This window comes from Bacillus rossius, chromosome 6 (assembly GCF_032445375.1).
Source record: "Bacillus rossius redtenbacheri isolate Brsri chromosome 6, Brsri_v3, whole genome shotgun sequence".
In the NCBI taxonomy this organism is placed as follows: Eukaryota; Metazoa; Arthropoda; class Insecta; order Phasmatodea; family Bacillidae; genus Bacillus; species Bacillus rossius.
In genome coordinates, this window is record NC_086334.1 from 78,163,922 (window position 1) to 78,187,847 (window position 23,926).

The 23,926-nt window shown below is 38.9% G+C and overlaps 1 protein-coding gene across 4 annotated transcripts in view; it reads right to left on the bottom strand.

Annotated features, from left to right (window-relative positions):
• Nucleotides 1–23,926, bottom strand: part of LOC134533327 (Y+L amino acid transporter 2) — a 125,819-nt gene that overhangs the window by 68,946 nt on the left and 32,947 nt on the right. For all 4 annotated transcript variants that reach the window (XM_063370836.1, XM_063370838.1, XM_063370835.1 and 1 more), the window contains exon 7: nt 14,694–14,738. In XM_063370836.1, coding sequence (XP_063226906.1) covers nt 14,694–14,738 — 45 coding nt within the window. The remainder of the gene's footprint in view (nt 1–14,693; nt 14,739–23,926) is intronic.

Here is a 23,926-nt window from a genome sequence, read left to right on the forward strand (position 1 = left end):
AGGAAACAATATTTTGGCGTGAGGGCGTGAGATGGACCTTAAAATCGTGAGCCTCACTCCAAAATCGTGATTGTTGGCAGGTCTGTATACGGGAAACAGTAGCAGTGTAAGAAATGGATGTCGGATGACGAAATGGTTTAAACAAGCCAACAGAGTGAAGCAGGATAGTGCAGTGTCTTCACTGTTATTTATTATAATGATGGAGAGAATAATTAAGAGAGTGGAAGATAAGATTGGAGAAGGAACAATGAAGGCCATACTATTTTCTGATGATTTGATGATTTGGGGAGAAAAGAGAGATGTAGTGCAAGAGCAGTTAAAGGCATGGAGTGAGGAAGTGAGGACATGTGGTATGCCATTCAGCACTAAAGAGTGAAGTGATGGGCATGACGAGGAACAAATATGGAGTCAGAAGGTGGATTGAATTATATGGTGTTGAGTTACAACAGGTAGAAACCTTCAAGCATCTAGGCAGTGTATTGGAGGGAGGGGGCAAAACAAAGGAGGAAATTGTAAGGCGAGGGCAACAAGAAGATGCATTCTACAGAGGTGTGTGAGATTTGGTATGGAAGAAGAGAGGTGCCATTAAGGTGCAAACGGGTGGATGTACAATACCCACTTCTGGAGCAGAGACTTGGGCTGGGGAGATCAGAGCAATAGGAGTGAAGTTCACGAGGCGAGCCAGGATCAGGAGTATCATCATTGAGAAGCGAGAATGAGATGGTACGGCATGTCCAGAGAATGGGAAGAGAGAGGCTGCTAGGAAAATGGTGGTACACAGGAAGAGACCCCAAGGAAGACCGAGGAGGAGGTGGGAAGAGCAGATAGTTTAAGGAGTGCAGCAGAGAGGAGATGAATGGTGGAAGGACAGAGGAAGATGGAGGCACTTTACTTGGTTGACCCGGCCACATGCTGGAAGCAGTTGTTGATGATGATGATGATGATGATGATGATGATGACTTTGCACCAGTGCATTATCTCCGCCATGTTTATATAATTTAAAAGAAATGTTTTTTATTTGTGTTTCAATGATTAGATATTTTCTGATATTTTGTAAGTACCAGTGGACCTTTGATTGTAATGTCATGATCATGGCGACGAATGTTAATAATAACACATTGCATGACATGCATTAGTGATAATTTACTAAAATCTATTTAAAAAAAAAAAACAACACATTTTTGGCTGGTTGTCCAAATTTAGATATTGTTACGAACGTTAGCAAGGCCACGTCACGCGCAGGTGCAGAGCTATCTGGGCTGCATCACATGCCGCCGTAACATGAGATGTGCCGTGCACACCTGGGTCGCCGCTTTATCTCCCTCCAGCCCTCCGCTCCCCCTGGGCGGCACTGTTAGTTTGACATCCGGAACCTGCCAGCTATTGTGTTGCACGAGCCGCCGACATGTGTTTTCGAGAGATTTCTGCCGTCGGGACGGCTCGAAATGACGCGACTGGCCCCGGCCGCTCTCGTGAGTTCTGGAATTGCGCCGGGGCCTATATATATGCCCGAGGACATCAGGGCAGGGAGTCGGTGGAGTCCAGAGAGAGAGTTCAGGCGGGAACCTTCCCGCGGCGGAGCTTCCGGGGCGTTAGTGCCGCGGGTGCGGCAGAGTGGCGAAGTCCTTGGACGAAGGTTCCAGGGCAGGGAGTGAGTAAGTTCAGTGGAGTCGGGAGTTTTCCCGCGGCGGAGTTTCCGGGCGATAGAGTGGCGAAGTCCCTGGACGAAGGTTCCAGGGCGAAGAGTTCAGTGGGTGCGGCGGAGTTCCGGGCGAGGCGTCGAGTGGGATCTCGGCGAAGGGGAAGTGCGACAGTGGCGGCGGAGTCCTGCGACGGAGGACCACGAGGGGTGCTGCGGCGAGAGTAGCGCCAGAGGTGTGGCCCAGCGAGGTGTGTGGATTGTGAGAAACGAGTAACTGGAGGGAGCAACAGTTTTTTTAAGTACAATTGATTAATTGGCATTTTTAGATTATTAGCTAGTAATGTAAATAGTGGCAATAAATAAAACTGTGTGATAAAAATCTTTAATTGGGCTATCCTTTACGAACCCGCAGTAAATCGTAACAATATGTATCCATGTAGTTTTTATGTACAATTGCTAGTGCAGAGCTGCCAACCTCAAATCACACCCATCAGTAATGGCAATTAGGTATATGAAAAAAGTACGCGTAAATCATGCACGATAAATTTTTCCTGGGGCATTATAACACACTCTCAAGATAAAACAAGGACAATAATATGCAATAGAAAAAGAAAAATATGAATACAATGCATATTAATGAATAAAAAAAATCTATTAGAACAATACAATCATCTGAATATGTAAGAAATATTAATAATTTTACTGGATATTTTGAATCTTCAATTCAAAGTATTCAAAGTTAAACTTTAAAGCAACTGTCTTTTTATTTGCTTTTTTTTTTATCCTGGTTGAATAAGAAATGTCATGTAAACAAACAGCAAGACAAACACAAGGACTTGTAAACAGTAACTGCGTTCGTTACTTTCGTTTCTTCAGATGTAGCGAAAAAACGAAGATATAGATTTATTGCTCGTCACGGCTTTAAAATGTTCTGCATGTTTCTTTGATTCAATATGCCGTCTACAGTCATCCCTTCCACCATATGCAATCGAAAAGTCACACGTGCATACATTACAAAACCGTGGCGTTCCAAACATTTGAAAACGACAAGCATGGCCATTCTTTTGAATATTTAAGTCGAAAGTTCCGAAGACTTGCGTGTTTTTTTTTTCCAGATACACATTATTCTGTCACACGCTTCATTTCTAAAACCGGCACTGAAGAACACATCACTATCGAAAAACATAAAAAAAATCCACGTCTGTAGACACGACAAAAACACTAATATGGAAAAAATGGCTTTCAAGAAATAAATTAACACAACACAGGTTAGCCAAAGTACCGTACAAAAATTATCGTGATTTAAGTAGCCTTCAAACGATAAGTCCGAGAATATGTACTAGTTGTATCGTACAACGGACGTAATACCATCCCATTATTATTTGAAAACACGAGAATTAATTTACTTATTTCGACAGTACATCGTACATGCGCACTCTTACTAGTTCCGTTATTTGTGCAACCAAGCGATGTATTCAAACTGCGTTCACGAAACAAGCACAGCAGAAACGGAATTTTCTCCGTTACCATGCAGCACAAACCCTCGTTTCCGTAATAAACCATCGATGTTCCGTAATTCCGTAATTCGGGGTTAAAATCCGTAATAATTACGGAAAATCCGTAATGGTTGGCAGCTCTGCTAGTGTTATTTTTGTCTGGAAGCAGGGTGATGCATAGATCTGTAATTTATGTCACTATAGAAATAGAATCATTAGTTTGAAAACAGGGATTACAGACATGCCCATTGAATTTACCAACAAGAAAAAAAAAATTAATGCAAGTAAATTTTGTGTTGTAACTTGTGCACTGATTGGTCATATTTTTAAAGTTGTCTTCTTATTGGCTGGCTGCCTCTCCCAGGTAGAAGCGGTCCCGTGCGGATGTGTCGAGGGAGCTATCCCAGAGTTGCAGATGCTATGGCCGCACTTATGTGCACAGCAAAAGTATCAGTAAGCTGTTCAACTGATTTGACGATACAGCCCAATGCACTAGTTTACACCTCTTGGCCTAGCCGCAAAGCCGGCTAACTAGTCCCCAGGTTCGGTCAGTGGGTGATGAGAGTGAATTTAAGCTGTTCCAACGGACATTATGACTACCGAAGACGCTTCGACATCGGAGCCTCTACCACGGGACGGAGGCGATGACCGTCCACGACGGCAAGTCCAAAAACGAGACAAAAAGCAAAAACACGACGACCAGGCAGACAGGCAGACATCGAACCCAGCACCACCTCCCAACAGCCGCAGGTAGCACCCAACAAGAATGTGGTTAAACCACTTTTCGTGTTCTTAGACTCGGGCCACAACTATTCCACTCAATCAGTCCCTCGTAGAGAAGTGGTCCTATTTGAATAGAGACCATGACCAACATCTCCAGTGTGCCTGACCATCACTGCTCAGGCCATTGGCACACAGCATTCCAACCTATTACAGAAGACAACATTCCCCACAAGTACTGCAGAGTACATCGCTACATGCTTGTAGATCTCCTGCAGCAGGAATTCGGGGCGATAGCCCTACCTGTCCAGAACTTCTGGTTCCCGAACAACTGACAGACAAGCTGGTAATCAAAGCACCACAGGCCCTCAGCTCAGCCGGCACGCAGGTCTGCGGGAGGGCTAGTGCTGGCATTGCACCGGAGAGCTCGCGAGGCCCCAGGCCAGCAGGGAGCCCCTTGGGCCCCTGGGCGCTCCCCAGTCACACAGGCGAGTAGTACCGTGAGCTGGACAGTTCATAACAATACCCAACAACTCACCCACGGAGCAGCCGGCCGCAGCCAGACGTGTCGCGGGGCCCACTCGGAACTGCCCACGTGCCAAGTCACAGCTGCTGCAAGCCTCTACCCCGATCAGTAGCAATAAGTTACTCTTTATTCTCTTCTGGAATGCACACCGAATCAAGAATAATAAAATACCCGAACTTATCAATCACCTGGAACAATGTAACATTACGATTGCGGCTATTAACGAAACACATCTGCAGCCGACCGATCGGCTCTCATCTTAATTATGTTATGTACAGCCCTTGTTTCTTAACCTAGAAGCAGTTGGCATCAATCTGGCAATCAATAAACAAGTTAAATTGATTTCAACGTACGCCCCATCAGGCAGTCACGAGTGGAAGCGACCTGGATATTCTGTACGGAGCCGGCCCCTCTGTTTTGGATGTAGGCGACATTAATGCCAACCACCTAGAATGAAATAGCAGACGCTAAACAACTAATGGCAGACTGCTTCACAACCATCAGTTGAACCAAAACTATCAGGTTCATGCTCCCCCTGAGCAGACACATGACTCAGGCAGGCTAAACACTGCCAGATATTCTTGATCTTGCAATCAATAGTAAACAAGTCAATACTGGGTTCGAACTGGAAGTGGCACATGACATGTTGTCAGACCACTTTCCGGTACACATCAGGTTCGATGGCGCTAACACAAAATCAAACTCACTCCATAAAATTAAAGATTAAAAAAAATGCTGACTGTCAAGGCTTTCAAATTTATTTTAAACTAATCTCCCGGATGTGAATGAAAGTAACTCGAGAGCGACCGCCTGGAGGCTAGAATCACTGAACTCACGGCCAAAACCCAGGACGGCAGAGCCAGTTGCATTCCAGGAAAGGAGATTGAGTTAATGAACTGCCCGCATACATACGTGATTTAATTACGCTGAAAAACAACTTGCGCAGCGAATACACATGACATAAGCACGGAGAAACCAAGCGACGAATAAATGAATTACAATCACTGATTTCCGACTAAACTGCGCTGTGGCGAGCCAACACGTTGGAGGTGGAAATAGCAGGCTCAAGATCCAGGACACAGTGCCTGGACCACGACTAGACGCCTCCTTCACAAAACAGGAAAAACCCAGTGGCTACAATCAAACTGGAATAGCCTTTCTGACTCGTGACAAGCACTAGCCTTAAAAATACAACAGAAAATGCATTCCATCCAAACAACCAGCCCTGTGCATCCACAAGGAATTACAACAACCAATCACATCAAAGCTTCGCCCAACCCTAGCACTGGAAATGAAATGGGTAATGAAGTGCAGGAAGTCCAGAAAAGCCCTGGGTAACGACAGTGTTCAAGCAATAGCTCTCAAACAACTTCCTGATGAAACACTGGAATACTTAGCTGCCGGTATCAATGCCATGCTTAAGCTACATTGCTTCCCCACCCAATGAAAATAAGCTAATGTAATTGTGTTCCACAAACAAGCTATCAAACACAACAGCGCAAAATTAAGGTTTTGTAACGGCAAAAAAAAAGTTATTTTAGAAATATTGGTGCAATAAAAAACTCATTTATAATACTTACATGAAAAAAATCCATTACTGTAAACCACACATTTATGACAAATACCTCAACATATTTATAACATCGACTGCCACACATCCAAGACATGATTCATAATGTAAGTAATCCATTTGTATGTGGCATAAGGTTTGTGTTTCTCCATATACTAATTCTAACACATGTATTTAGACCATAATGTGTGCTTTCTAAATCTGATTTGTGGGTAGAAGTTTTATGAGCAGTATTTTTACCATAAAATCTGTGGTTTGGTGGTAATTATTATGTACTATTTTCTATTTTATAAATTTTAACACAAATGGTTTTAAATTTATGGGTTTTAGTTTAAGGTTTCTGCAACATAGATTTATAACATACATATTTTGGTTTTACAATCCTTCTTGTGCCTGTGTGGTTGTATGTGGCTCAAGCCATCTTACCTTTTCCTGTTGCGTGATCGTAATAACATGTTACTTTTTATACTACACTGTTTAATTATGTATCTTGATCCATGTTATGACAGTTAGGTTTGCATCTTACTGTCACCAATACACATCTTTTAAAATGTATATACTGTATTTATATATATAGTTTATACTGTTCTTTGCAATTAAGAAATTTTAACAATAGTAAACATGTATTTAACAAATGTTATTTATATTAAAAAAGTGATGTGAAATAATTTATTTTTGCAAAAATAATACTAAATATTAAAAGAAATAGCACTCATAGTCTTTAAATTTTTAACTGTAATCACTAAAAGCATGCTATAAAAATATTAGCAACAAAAAATCTACAGTAGTCAAACCTATTTTCATTTAGGTGTCATATTACTATGACTTCCCACATTCTCAACACCTGCATTCTAAGTTTTCCACTCAAGAGTACTTAAGGCTGCCCGTGACAACAAGGGCAACGCGCCCATCTAGCTCAACATTTGTATATTTCCCTGCCTGATCGTTAGACCCTTCTTCCACTGCGAGTCCAAGGGCAACAAATGTGAGACAATACGAGCGAAGATTGTGTTGCCGATCACCGATTCCTCTCTCAAACTGCTTCCCGAAGGTGTAGCGCAGACATTCTGGGCTAGTTGAACATAACATTACTTTTTTTCATGTGCAATGTCGCAGAAAAAAAGTTGGCTATTCTCAAAAGAAAATACAAGTCTACGTGTAAGACCATGTATCAGAAGAGAGACAAGAAAGAAAATACAAGTCTACGTGTAAGACCATGTATCAGAAGAGAGACAAGAAAGAAAATACAAGTCTACATGTAAGACCATGTATCAGAAGAGAGACAAGAAAGAAAATCTCTCGTGCTTGGTGGAAGAAAAGAAAGCAACAGCTAGTTCAGTAAGTAAAAATCTTACAGGATTTAATTTCAAAACACACATTTTGTATTAATTATCATATGTAATTTAAGAAAGGGTATGAAGAGAGTGAATAAGTTATTTTGGTATACATGATTCAAGGTCCTAAGCGAATGCAGCAAGCATCATACAGCTCGGACTGCCTGAAAAATTTGCTAAACAGCTGTACGTATCTGAAACAACCCATGGCTTGCTTAGGTTCTTACTTCTTGTTAACAATAAGAGTGGCTTATGAGTGTATAGCGTTTTATTTAATAAATATGATTACATAAAAAATGCTGTGTCGTCCATTTACATGATGTAAAGGTTAACTAAAGCAATAGAAAAGTATCCAATTATATTTATATATATATATACATACATATATATATTTATATATATGTATATAAATATAAAACTGTTTTTACACTTTAAGAATATATACATATTCAGTGTAAAAACAGTTGAAAAGTGATGTTCATTGTAAGACCTTGATAGTAAGTGTTATAGTTCTTCCCGAAATAATTTTTTTAAGAGAAATATTTTGCTTGTTATTTTTAAAGGATTTTGGCAACGGGCAGCAAGTTACTAATTAAATAACTATTTTTTTACATGGCCATTGCAGTGCATACGCACTGTCTTGAGTTTCTTCAATGCATTTCGGTACGAAGTACTTGAATAATTTGCATCAGTATTTTATGGCTTTAAACATGCACAGTAATATGAATTTTAATTTGATAACGTAACCATGTCCACAAAATGTCTGCATCATGAGCCAGTGTGTTGAAATGGCAAAGAATACAGAATTACAGTATATATGTATATATATTTTAACAATACAAATACCCAACCATTATACGCTTCATTCACAAAAAATCTTTGTATGAAACATAATATGAAAGTTATATTTTACTTTCAGGAGCAATGCTAATGACTTGGCAGCAGCTACGCTCTCGCCCATGCCAGGCCAAAATAATACAGGCTCGTGGTGTAATGAAAGCTGTATTGTGGGTGATGTATCAAGAAAAATTTATTTCAGGTAACCACAATATTGAGCACTACAAGTAATATTTAGGGGCAGCCATTGACATCCACACTGCCAACTTGTTTATGGGCTATGTGCAATATTATGAAAGTGTCTTCACTAAACTTTTGAAGCCAATATGCAATTATTTCTAAAAATAACTACATCACAAGAATATTTTGGCAAGGTCAGCTATATTTCAAACATATTACCAGTGTACAAAATATAACGGAGTTAATAAGGGAAATTGTTTTACAATTACATGTACATTTTTTTGTTCTAGGAATGTACACAAAAAAATTCATCGGCCAGTAACGAGCAAGACAAAGAAGGAAACATCAACGGTAACACAATACCAAGATACAAATGAAAGCGAAAAAATACTTTATACTGCAGATGAGCACTATGGTTTGATACAGGCCAAGGAAGATCAACCACAGATTACGATAACAGCATCAGAGCTTGAGGAAAAGAAAAGAAGTTTCGTTGCTAGTCTCGTGCGGACCGAAGAAGAGCGAAATGAGCTACAGAAAACGACTTTGTTGCAATACAGATGCCACTTGTGGAATACAGAGAAGAGGAAGTTAATAACTGCCTCCCATTTCGGCAGGGTTTGTAAAATGAGGGCTACAACATCTTGTAGAAACTTAGTTCATTCCATATTGTATGGAAACTTCAGCACGAAAGGTACACAGTATGGTATTGCCAACGAACCTGTAGCCAAGTGCAAAATGGCCGAAGATCATGGAATAGTGGCAACAGAGTGTGGCTTATTCATAGATTCTGAATATCCTTTTCTTGCTGCAACTCCAGGTACATTTAAAATATGCAATTATATATACATATACACAGGGTGTATCAAAATTCATGTTACAACGCTTGAAGGTAGAAAGCTCTTATTATTTGCAACCATTTTTGCCAATAAACATGTTGCCGGAAACACGTAGTTAAGCCCCTGTAGCCCCAGAAATTGTAAGCGTAGGCAACCTTTTGGGCTTTGTGCGAGTCAGATGATGCTGTGGTGAATTACGTGTTTACGACGGCGGGCAGCGCTTGTGAGGACTGTACGATGTCGAATGCTGACCCCCGCCCCTTTTTACTTCCGTTGGTGGCACCCTCACCTCTTTTCTTCCATTCGTGCCGTGCCATAGCACTGCGCAGCGTGACATCGCAGTGTGTTTTGATATCACTGGTGGTCTGTCGTTGACTGTTCTGTCGTACAAGCAAACTCGTGGTGTCATTTCTTTCGCTGTGGTTCTGAAAAGGGTGATGTTTTAGTGGAGCTCAATGGAGTACACGTTTAGTGAGTACACGGACATGCTGCTTGTTTACGGGGAAGCTAGACAAAATGGACGAGCCACCCGTCGTCTGTACAAAGAACGATATCGGGGTCGTAGGATTCCAGCTCACACCATGTTTGCAAGACTTCCTCAGCGAATGCGTGATACTGGTACATGTGCCGTCACAAGACCGAATGCTGGTGCTCCACGCAGGGTTCGTACTCCCAGTTTTGAAGAAGATGTACTTCAGAGATATGAGGAGAGTCCAGATACAAGCACAAGGGCAGAAGGTTCCGATATGGACGCTGACAAAATGGCTGTTTGGCGAGTTCTTCATGAGCAACTCTTGTACCCGTACCACCTTCAAAAAGTGCAACACATGGGTCCGGCGGACTATCCTCTTCGCATGACCTTTTCTCGTAGGTACATTCGAAGAGTATTGAGGATCCCCGAGTTAGCGGTTTTATTCAGCGATGAAGCCAAGTTCACTCAAGATGCTATTCTCAATTCGCACAACAGTCATGTTTGAAATGATGTCAATCTGCATGCAACGTGTGTTACAGTTTGCCAGGAACGTTTTTCAGTTAATGTGTGGGCCGGTATTGTTGACGGCGTACTCATCGGGCCTTTTTTTCTTCCGGCACGACTTACAGGCGCCGGATACCTCCACTTCCTTCAGAACGAACTACCAGGTCTTCTTGAAGAGGTTCCATTGCATGTCCACGTGTGATGTGGTACCAACATGATGGGGCCCCACCTCATTTTTCCCTGCAAGTGCGAAGAGTATTTAAACCAAACATTTCCAAACCGATGGATTGGACGAGCGGGCCCTGTCGCATGGCCGCCAAGGTCACCGGACCTAACCCAGTTAGATTTCTTTCTGTGGGGTTACGTAAAAGGGCTTATCTACGCTACGCCAGTAGAAACGGTAGAAGAGCTTACACAGCGAATCATTGAAGCGTTTGAAATCATAAGGTCGACTCCACACATGCTCCAGCGTATCCATGAAAACATGATTCGCCGTTGCCACCTCTGTGTCGCTCAAGGTGGGCGTGTATTGGAGCCGTTGCTTTAGGCTGTCATGTTAAAACGTATGCAACAATTTCAATGTTCTGAAACAAAGCTGAAGCTGTGATAGATTTCAGAGTGAAATTAAAATCTGTGCCACGATTAAAGAGGTTATTTCTCTACTCGAACGCCCGCACATCCACAACATACACTCTACAACGGGTTGCCTACGCTGACTCTTTCTGGGGCTAAATTGGCTTAACTACGCGTTTCCGGCAACATGTTTATTGGCAAAAATGGTTGCAAATAATAAGAGCTTTCTACCCTCAAGCGTTGTAACATGAATTTTGATACACCCTGTATATATTAAATTTTGATAATGTAATTTGTTTTACAATTAACTCATACAGAAGTCATGTAAAATTCTGTTGCAGATGGTTTGGTGTGTGACGATGCCATTATGGAAATTATTATCTTTCAGCAGATAAGTACCAAAGTCCGAAAGAAGCTATCGATAATGGATAGGTTATCATATTCAGCTATATATGTTCCTTTTAGCTCTTTAGTATTGCTAAATACAATGACCACTTATTGAAAATGAACTTTTAGATTCATTTTGTACAATATTTGTGACATAAAACATATCAGACGTGATTCGAACTATTTTTATCAAGTGCTTGGGCAGATGCACATAACGGGAAGAAAATATTGTTACTTTGTGCTTTATACTTCCCACTGGATGACATGAAACTATCGAAAAAGACGACGCTTTCTGGTGTGAAAAAATGGAAGCATATTTGTGCAGGTATTTTTCTTATTATTTTACATACAATTATTGAGTAGAGCAGTAAAATGTGTAGTTCATACAACGGTGCTAAATGAAGTCTACATTTATATGCCTCTATGGTTAATATTTTTTGTAACACATCTTTCACAGTAAGGTTTTAATACCACTGATATCCATTTACAACATATACATTGCATTACTGGTAGTTTTTTCGTAAGCTATTTTGGTACACACACACATTTACGACTCAAATATGTCTACTTATCAATAGCTTAACATATACAGAGAACTTGCAGTGTTAAATTAAAAATATAATTAAAGTTTATGTTACACACATACAACATACCTAAGCGAATTTATAATTATGTTTGTTTCAGATTCGACAAGGAATGTCTGCTTCAGGAAATAGTAAACCCTCTTTTTTAAAAAAATACTTGCCAAGATGGATATTAAGGATCCCTTATACATAATAACAGCCCAACAAGAAGCCCAGAGGGCCAAATAAGAGAGACTTGTGAGGAGCTGTAAATGAATATAGAGTGAACCACAGCTTAATACTTGTATTTTGCACCACTTTAATGTAATTAATATAATTTCAAAAATAAATTTATTTTTCAAAACACACAAAATGTTTCAAAAAAAATTCTTGTGCATCTCAATATTTAAAATCGAGCATAAAAAATTAAAAAACAAAACAAAGTGAAATCAGTATTCCAGGTTCATACAAATTCGCTGATATTGGGAATGTTGCGGTTGTGTTCCAAGTAACTATTTTGCTTACGAAAATTAAGTGATATGTAAAATTTAATGTTTTCAATTACGAAAGTAACAGTTTAAAGGGACGGAAGTGTGTTTTTATTTCTGGAAGTTGAGTTCTCTTGAGTTTAATGATTTTTTCCTGAAAGGCTTTCTTACTAACGTATTGAAGGAGGAATTGATGGAACACCAAGCCATTTTGATTACTTTTATTTGTAATGTTGCAGAACCCTGCCCTCCTAATTAAATAATTTTTCTTTTAAACTATTTTCATGAATGTAAATATTTCTTAAAAAGTCTTTCTAATGATATTTTACCGTTTGTTATATATTTTAGGGTTGATATTTTTTACTTGCTATGTTTTTAAGAAGATATTTTGTATTTTATTAGACGTTTTCAATCACTACTATTTTTTATGTAATTATTCACAAATGAGCCGCTGTACTAGATTTTTGCATGTTTAGGCCTACTTTTTCAGGTTATTTCTAAATGATTTTTATTTTTGTAAAGTAATTCGTATTATGATTATTGTTCTTAATTTTTATTAACGTGTTGTAATATAATTATAGATCACGGGACTGTGTCTGGGCTGGAGTGATGGTTAGAAAGAGAGGCATGAGAGGCCTGTAAGTGTGAGTGAGTAAGGAACAGTGCTTCCCCGCCAACCGAGATAAAGACGGTAATTTACCCCCTGCGTGGGAACTGAGTGATAACTGCTGTCTCACGGTGTGGGAGAGAGAACGAGAATGGAAGTCCCCGATTTCGATGTGAAATTGAAAAGAGATAGATCAGGGGAAGCCCAGAGTTCTGTATGTAAAAGGTTTTTTCATGTATTGTAACTTGTTCTGTGATTGGCTTGTATCTGTGAGCGTGAATGAAGCGTGCGTGTGATTGGTCGGTGAGGTCATGTGACGTCTACTCCCTGCGTGGAGGAGACCGTGACAAGACTTCACCAGTCGTCTGTCGATCGCTGCACCAGTAGGTCGCGTTCGGTGGCTTCTCGCCTAATTATGAAGTAATTGGCTAAGAGATAATTTAACGTTGGTGGTCAGAGCCAGGCCGAGTATTAAGTCAACCTAATTTGTTTTATTTTCTTTCGAACAGTACTAAATTAGAAATTGCGTCCACCTTCGTCGGCGTTCGGCTCGTAGCGAAATTTGTTTTCGCTGGGTGCGGCCATGTTTAAGGTCGCACCATTTTCGTGTTCTACTAAAAACATTACTGAAGGACGCTATTTTTTTCGTCAATTTTCCTCGCGCGAGCTACCAGCAGTTTTTCGACGGGCAGATGTATGAATGAAACGAGTGACTGAACCATTGGAAGTGTTTGGATTCGTCGGGGCATTCTGTGTGAAAAAATAAAAACAAAAACTAAAATCGGCGTTACATCTGTTTATTTTTGTATATAACGAACCGTTATATATTGTATAACTTATTTTCAATGTTCAAAAACAGCAGGAGCCGCGGAGATCAACTGGTAAGGACCCTAGCCTCCCACTACGGCGATCCGGGTTGGAACCCCGGTGGGTTCCATCCCCGAACCTTAGCATGTGGGAATCTTTCCAGATGATGTCAATGTCCGCGGGTTTTCTCGCTCTGCATCATAACACGCTTCGATAAAAGTATCCTCAAAATGGAATGTTTAAAATATAATCTTGCAATGAAAAATTAAGAAAAGGAAACAAGCTATCAAAGAACAAAAAGGCCATTGCCGATAATCCGTCTCGATTTCAGGAAACGTGAGTCGCCACTTTCTTATCGCTCGCATGTCTGCTCCGCATTCACACAAGGTGTTGGGGATAGAAGCAAAATATCTCCACAAATAGATGTCCTGTTTACATGAGAGAAAATATCTCAATTATTTAATTTTGATTACTACATAGTTTGAAGTGCTGATTATTATTCAAGTAATGTTCAAGTTGCAAATTACTATAGAACATGGTAAGGTGCGAGTTTAAGACATAGCTTTTTGTGGTATTTATGCTGCATTCGTTCACTGCAATCAAGAAAATAATGTTAAAAATGGCTTTTTCCCATTTTTTTTAATTCTGAAATTTTAAATATTTTTAAAAATATAAAAAGTCTCAGACAATTATATGACATTATATTACTTACTTCCAAAATGTTTATAGCTTTAACTTCATTCATTCTCCCAAAAAAGATAAACAACTGTACACATGTTTCCCACTATTAAGCCCACCGTACCCAGCAGCCTTAAGTATTATACTTAATATCTATGCTTAGCTTAAGTAACATATGTGACTACAAATGTAGATGATTCGAAATAGCACGAAAGTCAAATACTTGTGATTACTATTGCAGTGATTGCAGTTAAGTAATTAAATTTATCAGCAAAAAAAAGCCAAGAATACTATTTTTTATCTTATATTATGTTGCACAAAATATAAAAAAACTTTAAGAGCATTGTGTTTTTGAACAGTGTTTTGTAGTATGTAAAATTTTCCAACCATTGCCGTGCTAAGCCAAAAATGATAGAATCAGTTATCGGCTACACTACAGCTCTTACACACCTGCACTTAAAAAAACTTACACATAGGGATCCTTAAGTTCTTCTGTCATGAAGTTCAAGTAATTCCTGGAAAAAAAAAACAACCAGTGTTCAGTATGGCAGACCCACGCACGCCTGGCTCATGCAAGCACATGCACCCAACAAGCACGTCCAGTCCGGGCCACAGTCACGAAGCACGACATGCGGTGTAGGCTCTTCGCAACCATACCAGTCTTCAACGGAACCGAGGATTCCCGGTACTTGCGGTACTAGGCAGATGTTTTTATTTATTAATGGTGCAGCAGTCTGTGATTGAAATAGCAATAGCTAGTTTTGAACGATTAAAAGAGTATTAGTGACCAAAAGTTGTTATAATTGTTACAATTTCTTATAGCAAAAGGTATCTATTAATGTGAACAAATAACTTTATTCTCAGTCTTACTCTCAATCTTTAACTTTGGGGGAAAAAAAAAATTAAAACAAATCATACTTTAAACGCATGCCAAAACACAGAATTATTAACATAAAGTAAACGTAGCACGCAATAAAAACCAAAATTTTATGCTGTCGATGTTGAGTCCTGGATGTACCGAAAGAACCGGAAATCGATTGTTAATTCCGTTGTTTGACTACACGAGAAGTGGCGACGGGGCAGGAACCGAGAGGCTGGGTGGGGCACGCCTCCCTGGTCTCCCTTGCTTCAGGGCCGGTCACTTCCAACACAATTCCCACGCAAAAACTAAATAAATAATCACTTGTGCAAAGTTTTGTTGGATTTCCAGTGCACCAGGAAGATTTGAAACAATTTTTTTATTGAAGAGACAGATGAGGTAAACAAAACTGTAATGAAAAACTGAAGTGTTACGTGAAAGTTATCGCATGATAGTAAAATCATTTTTAGCACTATTATAGAAAAAAAAATTGGTCTAAACTAGCTAGCACCATATCAGGAGGGGGGGGGGGGGGGGAGGAGGAGCTGGGCTGGAACTCTTGCGAGCTTAGTTGTCAGAGGTTACTTTTCTGTAACAAGTATCACATGGTACATGTGGTTATCTCCATTCGTGAGCCAACGTTGGACCTAAACAGCTCATATATTGGATTAAAACAAAACCCATTAGCCATTACAAAGACAACGCACTGCAACATGGGTCACAATGGCGACATCAATAGGGATTAGCTTATGTTAAAATTCCACAAAAATTATGTTTATATTATAAAGTTGCTTAAATTTTAAAATAAAACTTCAGTACCTGATGTTTCCAGGCTTTATACATCACAGGATGGCTTCATTTGGGAGATCAGGGTTGTTTTACTGAATTCAGGTACACAGTAATTATATTATAATTTTTTAATGTCAAGTGTGCAAAATTTCATTAAGTGATACCAAAATTCTGATTTAAGGAGTGGGAAAGTGGAATGGGAGTGGTTTTTCAAAATCTAATGTCAACAGTGATCTTTATCTTGTTTTGAAGATTAAGGGTACAATATTTAGATATAGATTTCACCCCCTTAGGAGTTGATTTTCACAAGAAATTCCCCTATATTGTCACATAGATGGTTTAAATTTATTAATTAATTTATTAAAATAAAAATAACTTTAAAATAAGGGGTAATCTAAAACGTGGGATCTAAAAGCTTTCCTAGGGGAAATATTAGCTCTTTAAAAACTCGCTTGGCATAATTGTGCAAGAGGTATTTACTGCTCATAATTTATCTTAATTGAATAAAAACTTTTCCAAAGGACTAGATTCTACATCCCATATTGGATATCAGGTGAAAGATTAGACTAACTGATTTGCCTAAAAATAATTAACACTACAATTCAAAAACTAACATTCATTTTCAATAACTAACAAAACTTAAGCTTCTAAGCTTCCATCTTTCATTTTTACCTAAACTTTGTGCATTCAGCTTACATTAGGGACCTTGATTTTCATCTTTTTTCACTTACGTCTTTCCCTTACCTTAACAATGAGAATTAGCTTACATTAGGGACCTGGATTTTTGTCTCTGTCGACCAATTTATACTTATCTTAGCAACCAATGTGAGAGAGAACAAAATCTTTAATATCTTTTAATCTTACCAACGTTCAAAGGTAACTTGACCCGACCATTAAGTTAACTAATGTTATCTCCGCACTGAGGGACTTGCATGAACACAGGTGATCCACAACTTTTCAAAATTTTGAAGTCAACTCCCAACTAAACCTTCAACCTGACATCGTCCGAGCCTGCGGCCCCTTTGAGTCCAATATGCCACCGCCCAAACACCACCCACCCTCCATTCAAACCTCCCGCCTACCAGTGCCGTGCTTAGTGGGGGGGTTGGGGGGTGTTTTCTCCCCCCACACAAATCGCCAGAGGGGGCGAAATTTTCTACAGGAGGCGAAATATCGAGGAGGTATGTACATACGGCTATCTTTTTTATTTCTTTTCATAATAAATTTGATAATTAATTAGTTTTGTAAAACTGTGTCACGGTAACTATAGTGTAAATGTGGTAGCTTATCATGCTTCTGCAGTAATTATGGTATTTTCACAGAATCTTGTTCTTTTTAAGATAATTATCTTAAGGTAAATATTGGGTTTTGTGCTGTAGTTATGGTAAATATTCTATAATTCTATGTAAGTTGCTATTCATTTGTCTTCACATTTACGTGCACCATTATTGTTTTGGACAGTTAAATAGACAGATGTTTCTTATTATTGCTTCTCAGTTATACATGGTTTGAATATTATTTATGTGAGAGAGGATATTTAAAAGTATTTTAAGAAACTGCTTATTCTACAAAATTAGAGTATGGTGCTTGCACAGTAGTTACACCTAATTTTGGTTTGTAGTAGGCCAAAGGTTAATGTAAACAAAATTAGGATGGCAATGCACTAACTTAAGTTACCACAAATACGTCCAAACAAAATTTAAAATAAAAAACTGTATGAAATTGTGCAAGATAATTAAAGTAAAGCACGTGTAATTTGTGGTGCTGTACGATCATGCGGCGGGAAAAAAAAAGTGTTTTCCCTTGTATCGGTTTGGAATAGACGTATCGGCAACATCTGTATGTGTGTATCGGCAAAAATTTGTGAATCGGTACAGCTCTAGTTAGTTACTTGTATTATAATTAATTGTTCGAGTGCTGATTTTTATATCTTAAAAACAGATGCATTAAAATTGAACAATATTTTCTTAATGGCATCGAGATTACATGAAACATTAAAAAACGTTGGCTACTAATTCGCAAAAATACATTTTTGAGATAGGTACATAATATTATGTAAATGCGAAATCAACGTACCAAAAAATAAAAGCTTAGGCCATCAGCGTTGAAGTATTCGTGGCTCAATTATAAAATTCAATAGTAAATAAATCACAACATACACCTGACCCATCTCAATATCTCAATCAAACAATCATGATTATACAATTTGATATTAAAATAAAAAGTGATGAGTTTATATTTTTATATTAAAAAATCTATGTTGCCTAAACATTTTAGAAAGTAACTTATTTTTATTGGCTCGGAAAGTATGTATATGTAGCCTATGTGTTACACACTGATTGCGTCAGTATAGTAAATTACCTAATTTTACAGATATGGACTCACACCCTCTTGCAAAGCGGAAATATGCTAAACTTTCTGGAGCTCAGCGAAAGTTGCAAAAGCGACTGCACGACGAAGAAGATAAAATACACGAGCTTCTTTGCTAAATTTTTTAAATCCAGGCTCAGACCCTGCTCCATCTACATCTACATCTGTGGAAACTTCAGGTTCAATTTTAAGTGAAAAGTTGTTACAAAGTCATGTAAGAAGTTCTGAGAATTTATCTGAAGAAATATCTCCAACTTCAATACCGAAACAAACAAGCAGTTCAAATACTGGGCAATCTGGGCTCATTTCTGTGTGATTATTGTTTCAGGATTTTTGTTTATACGAAACATGTTCATTGTTAATTGTTCAATTTTTATCAATTTGAATTTATTTCAGGAAATCAACTTACCTTGAAAAAATTTTTGATAACTCATTAAGGAATTGCGCAGTTCAAGATTATACTCCTTTGAACTCTGTGATGGATTTTGATCCAGCTCAAACTTTAACAGACTTCCCACAAATAAAAACATTGAAGAGTTCCAAAGGTTTTTCTGAAGCAGTAATAGTATCTACAATACCAGAACTAGCAAGCAGTTCAATTACTGGGAAATATGGGCTCATTTCTGTGTAAGTATTGTTTCAGGATTTTTGTTTATACGAAACATGTTCATTGTTAATTGTTCAATTTTTATCAATTTGATTTTATTTCAGGGAAACAACTTACCCTGAAAAAAATCTAGATAACTCATTAAGGAATTGTGCAGTTCAAGATGACACTCCGTTGACCTCTCTGAAGAATTTGGATTCATCTCCAAAAGTACTAATAGAATTTCTACCGAACCAAACTAATGAGATAGGCAACGACACAGAACTTGAAAATCTGCTCAGTCAAAAGTGGCCAAGTGATCCAATATATTATGGTGGCAGATCTGGCAGTGAACTTAATTTTGAGACCAAGAAATTTCTACTCAAAGTAGGGCCTTGTCAGCCAACAAAGGACCAATGCCAGTTTCCCAAAAATAAGTATGGAGGCCATTTTACCCCTGCTATTTACCAACAAAGGCATTCAAAAACTGGCTGGATCCATTACTCAGTGAAACATGACAGACTTTATTGTTTCTGTTGCTGGCTGTTCTCCAAAACTAGTGATCCTAACTACGATCCAGCATTTAGCAGAGTAGGTGTTTGTAACTGGCGTAAGATACATGACAAGGTGGCAAAACATGAACAATCATATTTGCATAGAAATGCTCTGATTTCTTTGAAAATGGTCAGTAGCAATGCCTTAATTGATCGCGATTTACAGAAACAATATGAACACGAGGTTGCTAATTGGAATGATATTTTAAAACGAATCATTGATGTAATTCTGCTTCTTTATGCACAGAATATGGCATTTCGTGGGTCAGTTGAACAAATTGGCCATAGACACAGTGGGAATTTCTTGGCTCTAGTGTACTTGCTAGCTAAATATGATCCGGTTTTACATAACCACATAAACAAGAAGGAAGGAGTAAAGTATCTCAGCAACAGAATTTAGAATGAGTTAATTGTTCTTGGCAAACAAGTTCAATAGGCCATCATTGACGCTATCAAAAATGCAATATATTACTCTGTTATGGTAGATACAACCACTGACACTTCCCACACTGATCAGTTATCCTTCATAATTCGTTATGTCCAAATTGATGACCAAGTTAAAGTCACCGAGTCATTCCTTGGATTCATCTGTATACCAGGAGATGAAGCAAGAGCCACTGACTTCGTGGTTAAATGCTCTCTTTCTTGGAAAATCTGGGACTGGATATTGCTAACTGTAGAGGGCAAAGCTATGATGGTGCATCAGTAATGAAGGGCTATTCTTCTGGAGTACAAACACGTATCAAAGAACAAAATCCGTTGGCTGTTTATGTTCACTGTGCACCCCACACTCTTAATCTCGTCATAGCAGATTCGGCTAAAGTTGATCCCGAGATAGTAACTTTCTTTGGAGTAGTACAGAAGTTTTACACATTCTTCTCTTCAAGTAACCGTCGGTGGGAAATGCTCATAAAAGCTTCAGACCCAGCTATGGCTTCTGAAAGAATTCATGAATGTGACCCAACTGAAGATATACTGCAAAACACAAATGATGAAATACCTGAAAATCAACAAGACAATAGCCTGCCAAAAAGGTCAGTCATAGTTAAGCAAGTCTGCACCACACACGTTGGGAAGGCCGACTTGCTCCAATTCGCAATCTCCGAAAAGCCCTGCCAAAAATCTTTGATGTTCTCAAGTGCATCAAGTCAGAAAGTAAAGATGTCAGTGATAAATGTGACTGTGATGGTCTTTTGAGTCATATATCAAAATTTGATTTCATTGTGATGCTTGTTATATAGGATAACATCGTAACGTTGCTGAATATAACAAGCAAATACTTGCAAAAGGCAGATTGTGATATTTTGACTGCAGCTGATCTTCTCCAGTCTTCGACCAAGAATATACAGAATATGAGAGCAAATGAGTTCAGCAGTTTCATGGATGAAGCCATACAACTTGCAAGTAAATTGGGAGTATCCGTACCACTCTCTGAAAAACGACAAAGAAGAAAGGTATCATTTTCGGATGAGTTAACTAAATATGAGCCAATTACAGACAAGAATAAAGCTTTCGAAGTTAATATCTACAACAAAATTTTGGACAGGATCATTGCAAGCCTTTCCGAAAGTTTTGAAGGCCTTATAGACGTAGCAAACATGTTTTCATTCATGTATCCCTGCCGACTCATGAAACTAAGTAGCAATGATTTACAGAAATCCTGTGAACAGCTGACGAGATATTACGAGCGGGACTTGGACAGTGGCCTCTATTCCGAGCTTCTTTCTTTAAGAAACATCCTGGCTGACAAACTTCCACCAAAATCTAAACCCAAAGATGTAATTCAAATAATTGTAAACAATGACTTGCAGGAAGCTTTCACAGAATCCTTTACGGCATATAAATTGTTATTGACTATTCCAGTTTCAATAGCCTCATGCGAAAGAAGTTTCAGCAAGCTGAAACTCATCAAAAACTACTTGCGATCCACCATTGCTCAAGAAAGGTTATCTGGACTGGCAATACTCTCAATAGAAAGTGACAATGCTCGCAACCTATCTTTTGATACAGTTATAGAGCAATTTGCCGCTATTAAGGCACGTCGCCTGCACTGAAAAATTTCTCAGTTTATGTATACAGTTCTTCTGCAAAAAGAAATTTTTATTTATATCTTATTTTGTGGTATGATAAATAAAATATTTTCATTGTAAGATTTAAAAATAAGTACAGTGAAGAATGTTAAGTTGGATTTGTTTAAAATAAATTTATTTTCTTGAAGAATATTATTATATGCTAAAAGTATACTACTTCTGCTTTTGGGACTATTAGCACTATTGAGAAAGGGTTAAACGTTGTAAAATATATTTAAAATTTACTTTTTCAATTGGAGAAATTGGAAAATTGTCAACACGTGTATGTTTAAAATTTACACCAAACAACATGGTCAAATTACTGAGGTATTGATATTAAAAATAAAACTTTTTGTTTATTATTGATTTTTTTTCTTCAATCGCCTAATAATGACGGGGTTTGGGGGGGGGGGGGCGAAATTTTATAACCCCACCCCCCACTTTTTAAGGCTGTGCATGGCACTGCCGCCTACCCGTGCGTGTGTGTGTGCGTGTTGGTCGCCCGGCAAGAGGGCGCTGTAGAGCCAGTGTGCCGCAACCCTATATCTATTAAAATTATTATTGTTAACCTTTTCTTTTCACTCCTAAACAGTGTCACGAGTCAGTCAAGTGAGTGTCTTTTGTTTTCTTAGTATAATATTTTTTGTAATAAAGTAAAGGACGCTCCCTAGCGGGCGACGGCAGAACTAATATATAACTTCATTCAAACTAAATTCATGCACAAGTAATTATTACAGACGGTCTGGTCGTGGATGGGTGTATGTTAATTTTATAAAGAGTTAATGTTATTCTCTATAATAACCCAGGGCACGCAGTCGCAAAGATGTTAACGGTAATTGTGTTCAGCGCGAAGGGCGCCATGTTTACTGCCGCGAGCCTCGTCTCGACCCAGTCTCCTTCTACAGCCGGCCGAGAGCGGACGTCACCGTTGTCTCACCGATAAGTAGCGCTGTTAACTTAACTATTCCGAATCGTTTTCGTTTTTATCCTCGGGGCCTCTCTGGGTCGGTGGGGCTGTTAAATAATTAATTTCTATACTCTCAGGAGATTTTTCACCACCTTCGTTCTACGTAAAAGCTTGAGGCGGCCACGTGTGTGGTCTGCCTCCTCAACTTATACCGATTCGTGCCTCGGGCGTTTTAGCTGTGTAAAGAGAGGATTGTAGGACGTGTTACGTATCAATAAAACCAACTTAATTGAGTCATGTGTCTTTGTGTTCGGGGGGGCCACATGGATCCTTAACCCAGTCAGCGGCATGTGGGACGCTCTAAGAGCCCACTGCGGTTAGGTAGGAGCATGCCCGACGCTGAGAGCGGGCTCGGTTTAGGAACAGGTGTTAACATCGAGATCAGGAGGGCTAATATCTCGCCTCACACGGGCCACGTAACGCCCTGAACAAGAGTCTCTAGCCAGGTCCACGTGCCCACTAGTTAAAAACGTAACACCGGTACGCCCTCGAAGCTAAAGGTTGCCGGAGCCCGTCCAGCGAGCCCCACGGACTTGCAGTTCACAACCGAGCCCACACTGACTCCCCCTCGGAGACCCCAGTCAGGGCACACACCCCACCCGGGCTCGCGCCACACATCGGCACAACCGCCCTACAACCAAACCATCATTTAAAACTGGCTACACCCAAAAACTCTGGCATACAACAATATTATTAAAGGAACCTGACTTATAAGTTTCACCTTTCTACAGCCAGCTATTTACAAGTTTCATACAACATTTCCCACACTCTCCCTGCCATTTGAACCTTTCAGGATTTGAATTTCATAAAAACGATTCTAGCCAACAAATAGAGAAATAAGATGCATTTGTGCCAAATTTGAAGATCATACACTTTATAGTTCAGGAGATTTCATGATGAAGTGAGTATTATTTGGATTATACATATAGGCAAATCTAAAATACTCCCACGTGTTATGTTTATATGTTTTTGATATAGCCTACTTATAAGGCAACTGAACCAGAAATATTTTTTATTTGTCATCTTAGTATTACATAAATTTATTGACACACGTAAACCCAACCTCAAACATAAAACAGGTTAATGTGTAATATGAGTACAAAATAATAGAAACTTCAAAATGCCTCAACTGTATGTAAGTACACTGTATTCTACAAGCAATTAAAGTTTTCTTATAACGTTTAAAAAAAATAATTTAAAAAAAACCCACAACCCCTTCCAACACTTCAACTGATGAGGGGAGGGCCAGTTGGGGACTGAAACTGTGTGAGTAGATGCAGGCATTCCTGAAGTGTGTCGCCTCGGCGGGCCCTAACAAGCGAGTAAAGGCTCTTTAAAGAATTTAAAGTAGAGTTTGAGAGATGTTGCTCATTTTTGTTTTATTTCACGCAATTATAATATACTTAAAAAGTTAAATAACACAATTGGGTAAACTTTTGAATTCTAGCAATTAATTATCTACTCTCCTTTTTATTAATTATCAGAGAAACATTATATTTTTTTAGGGTA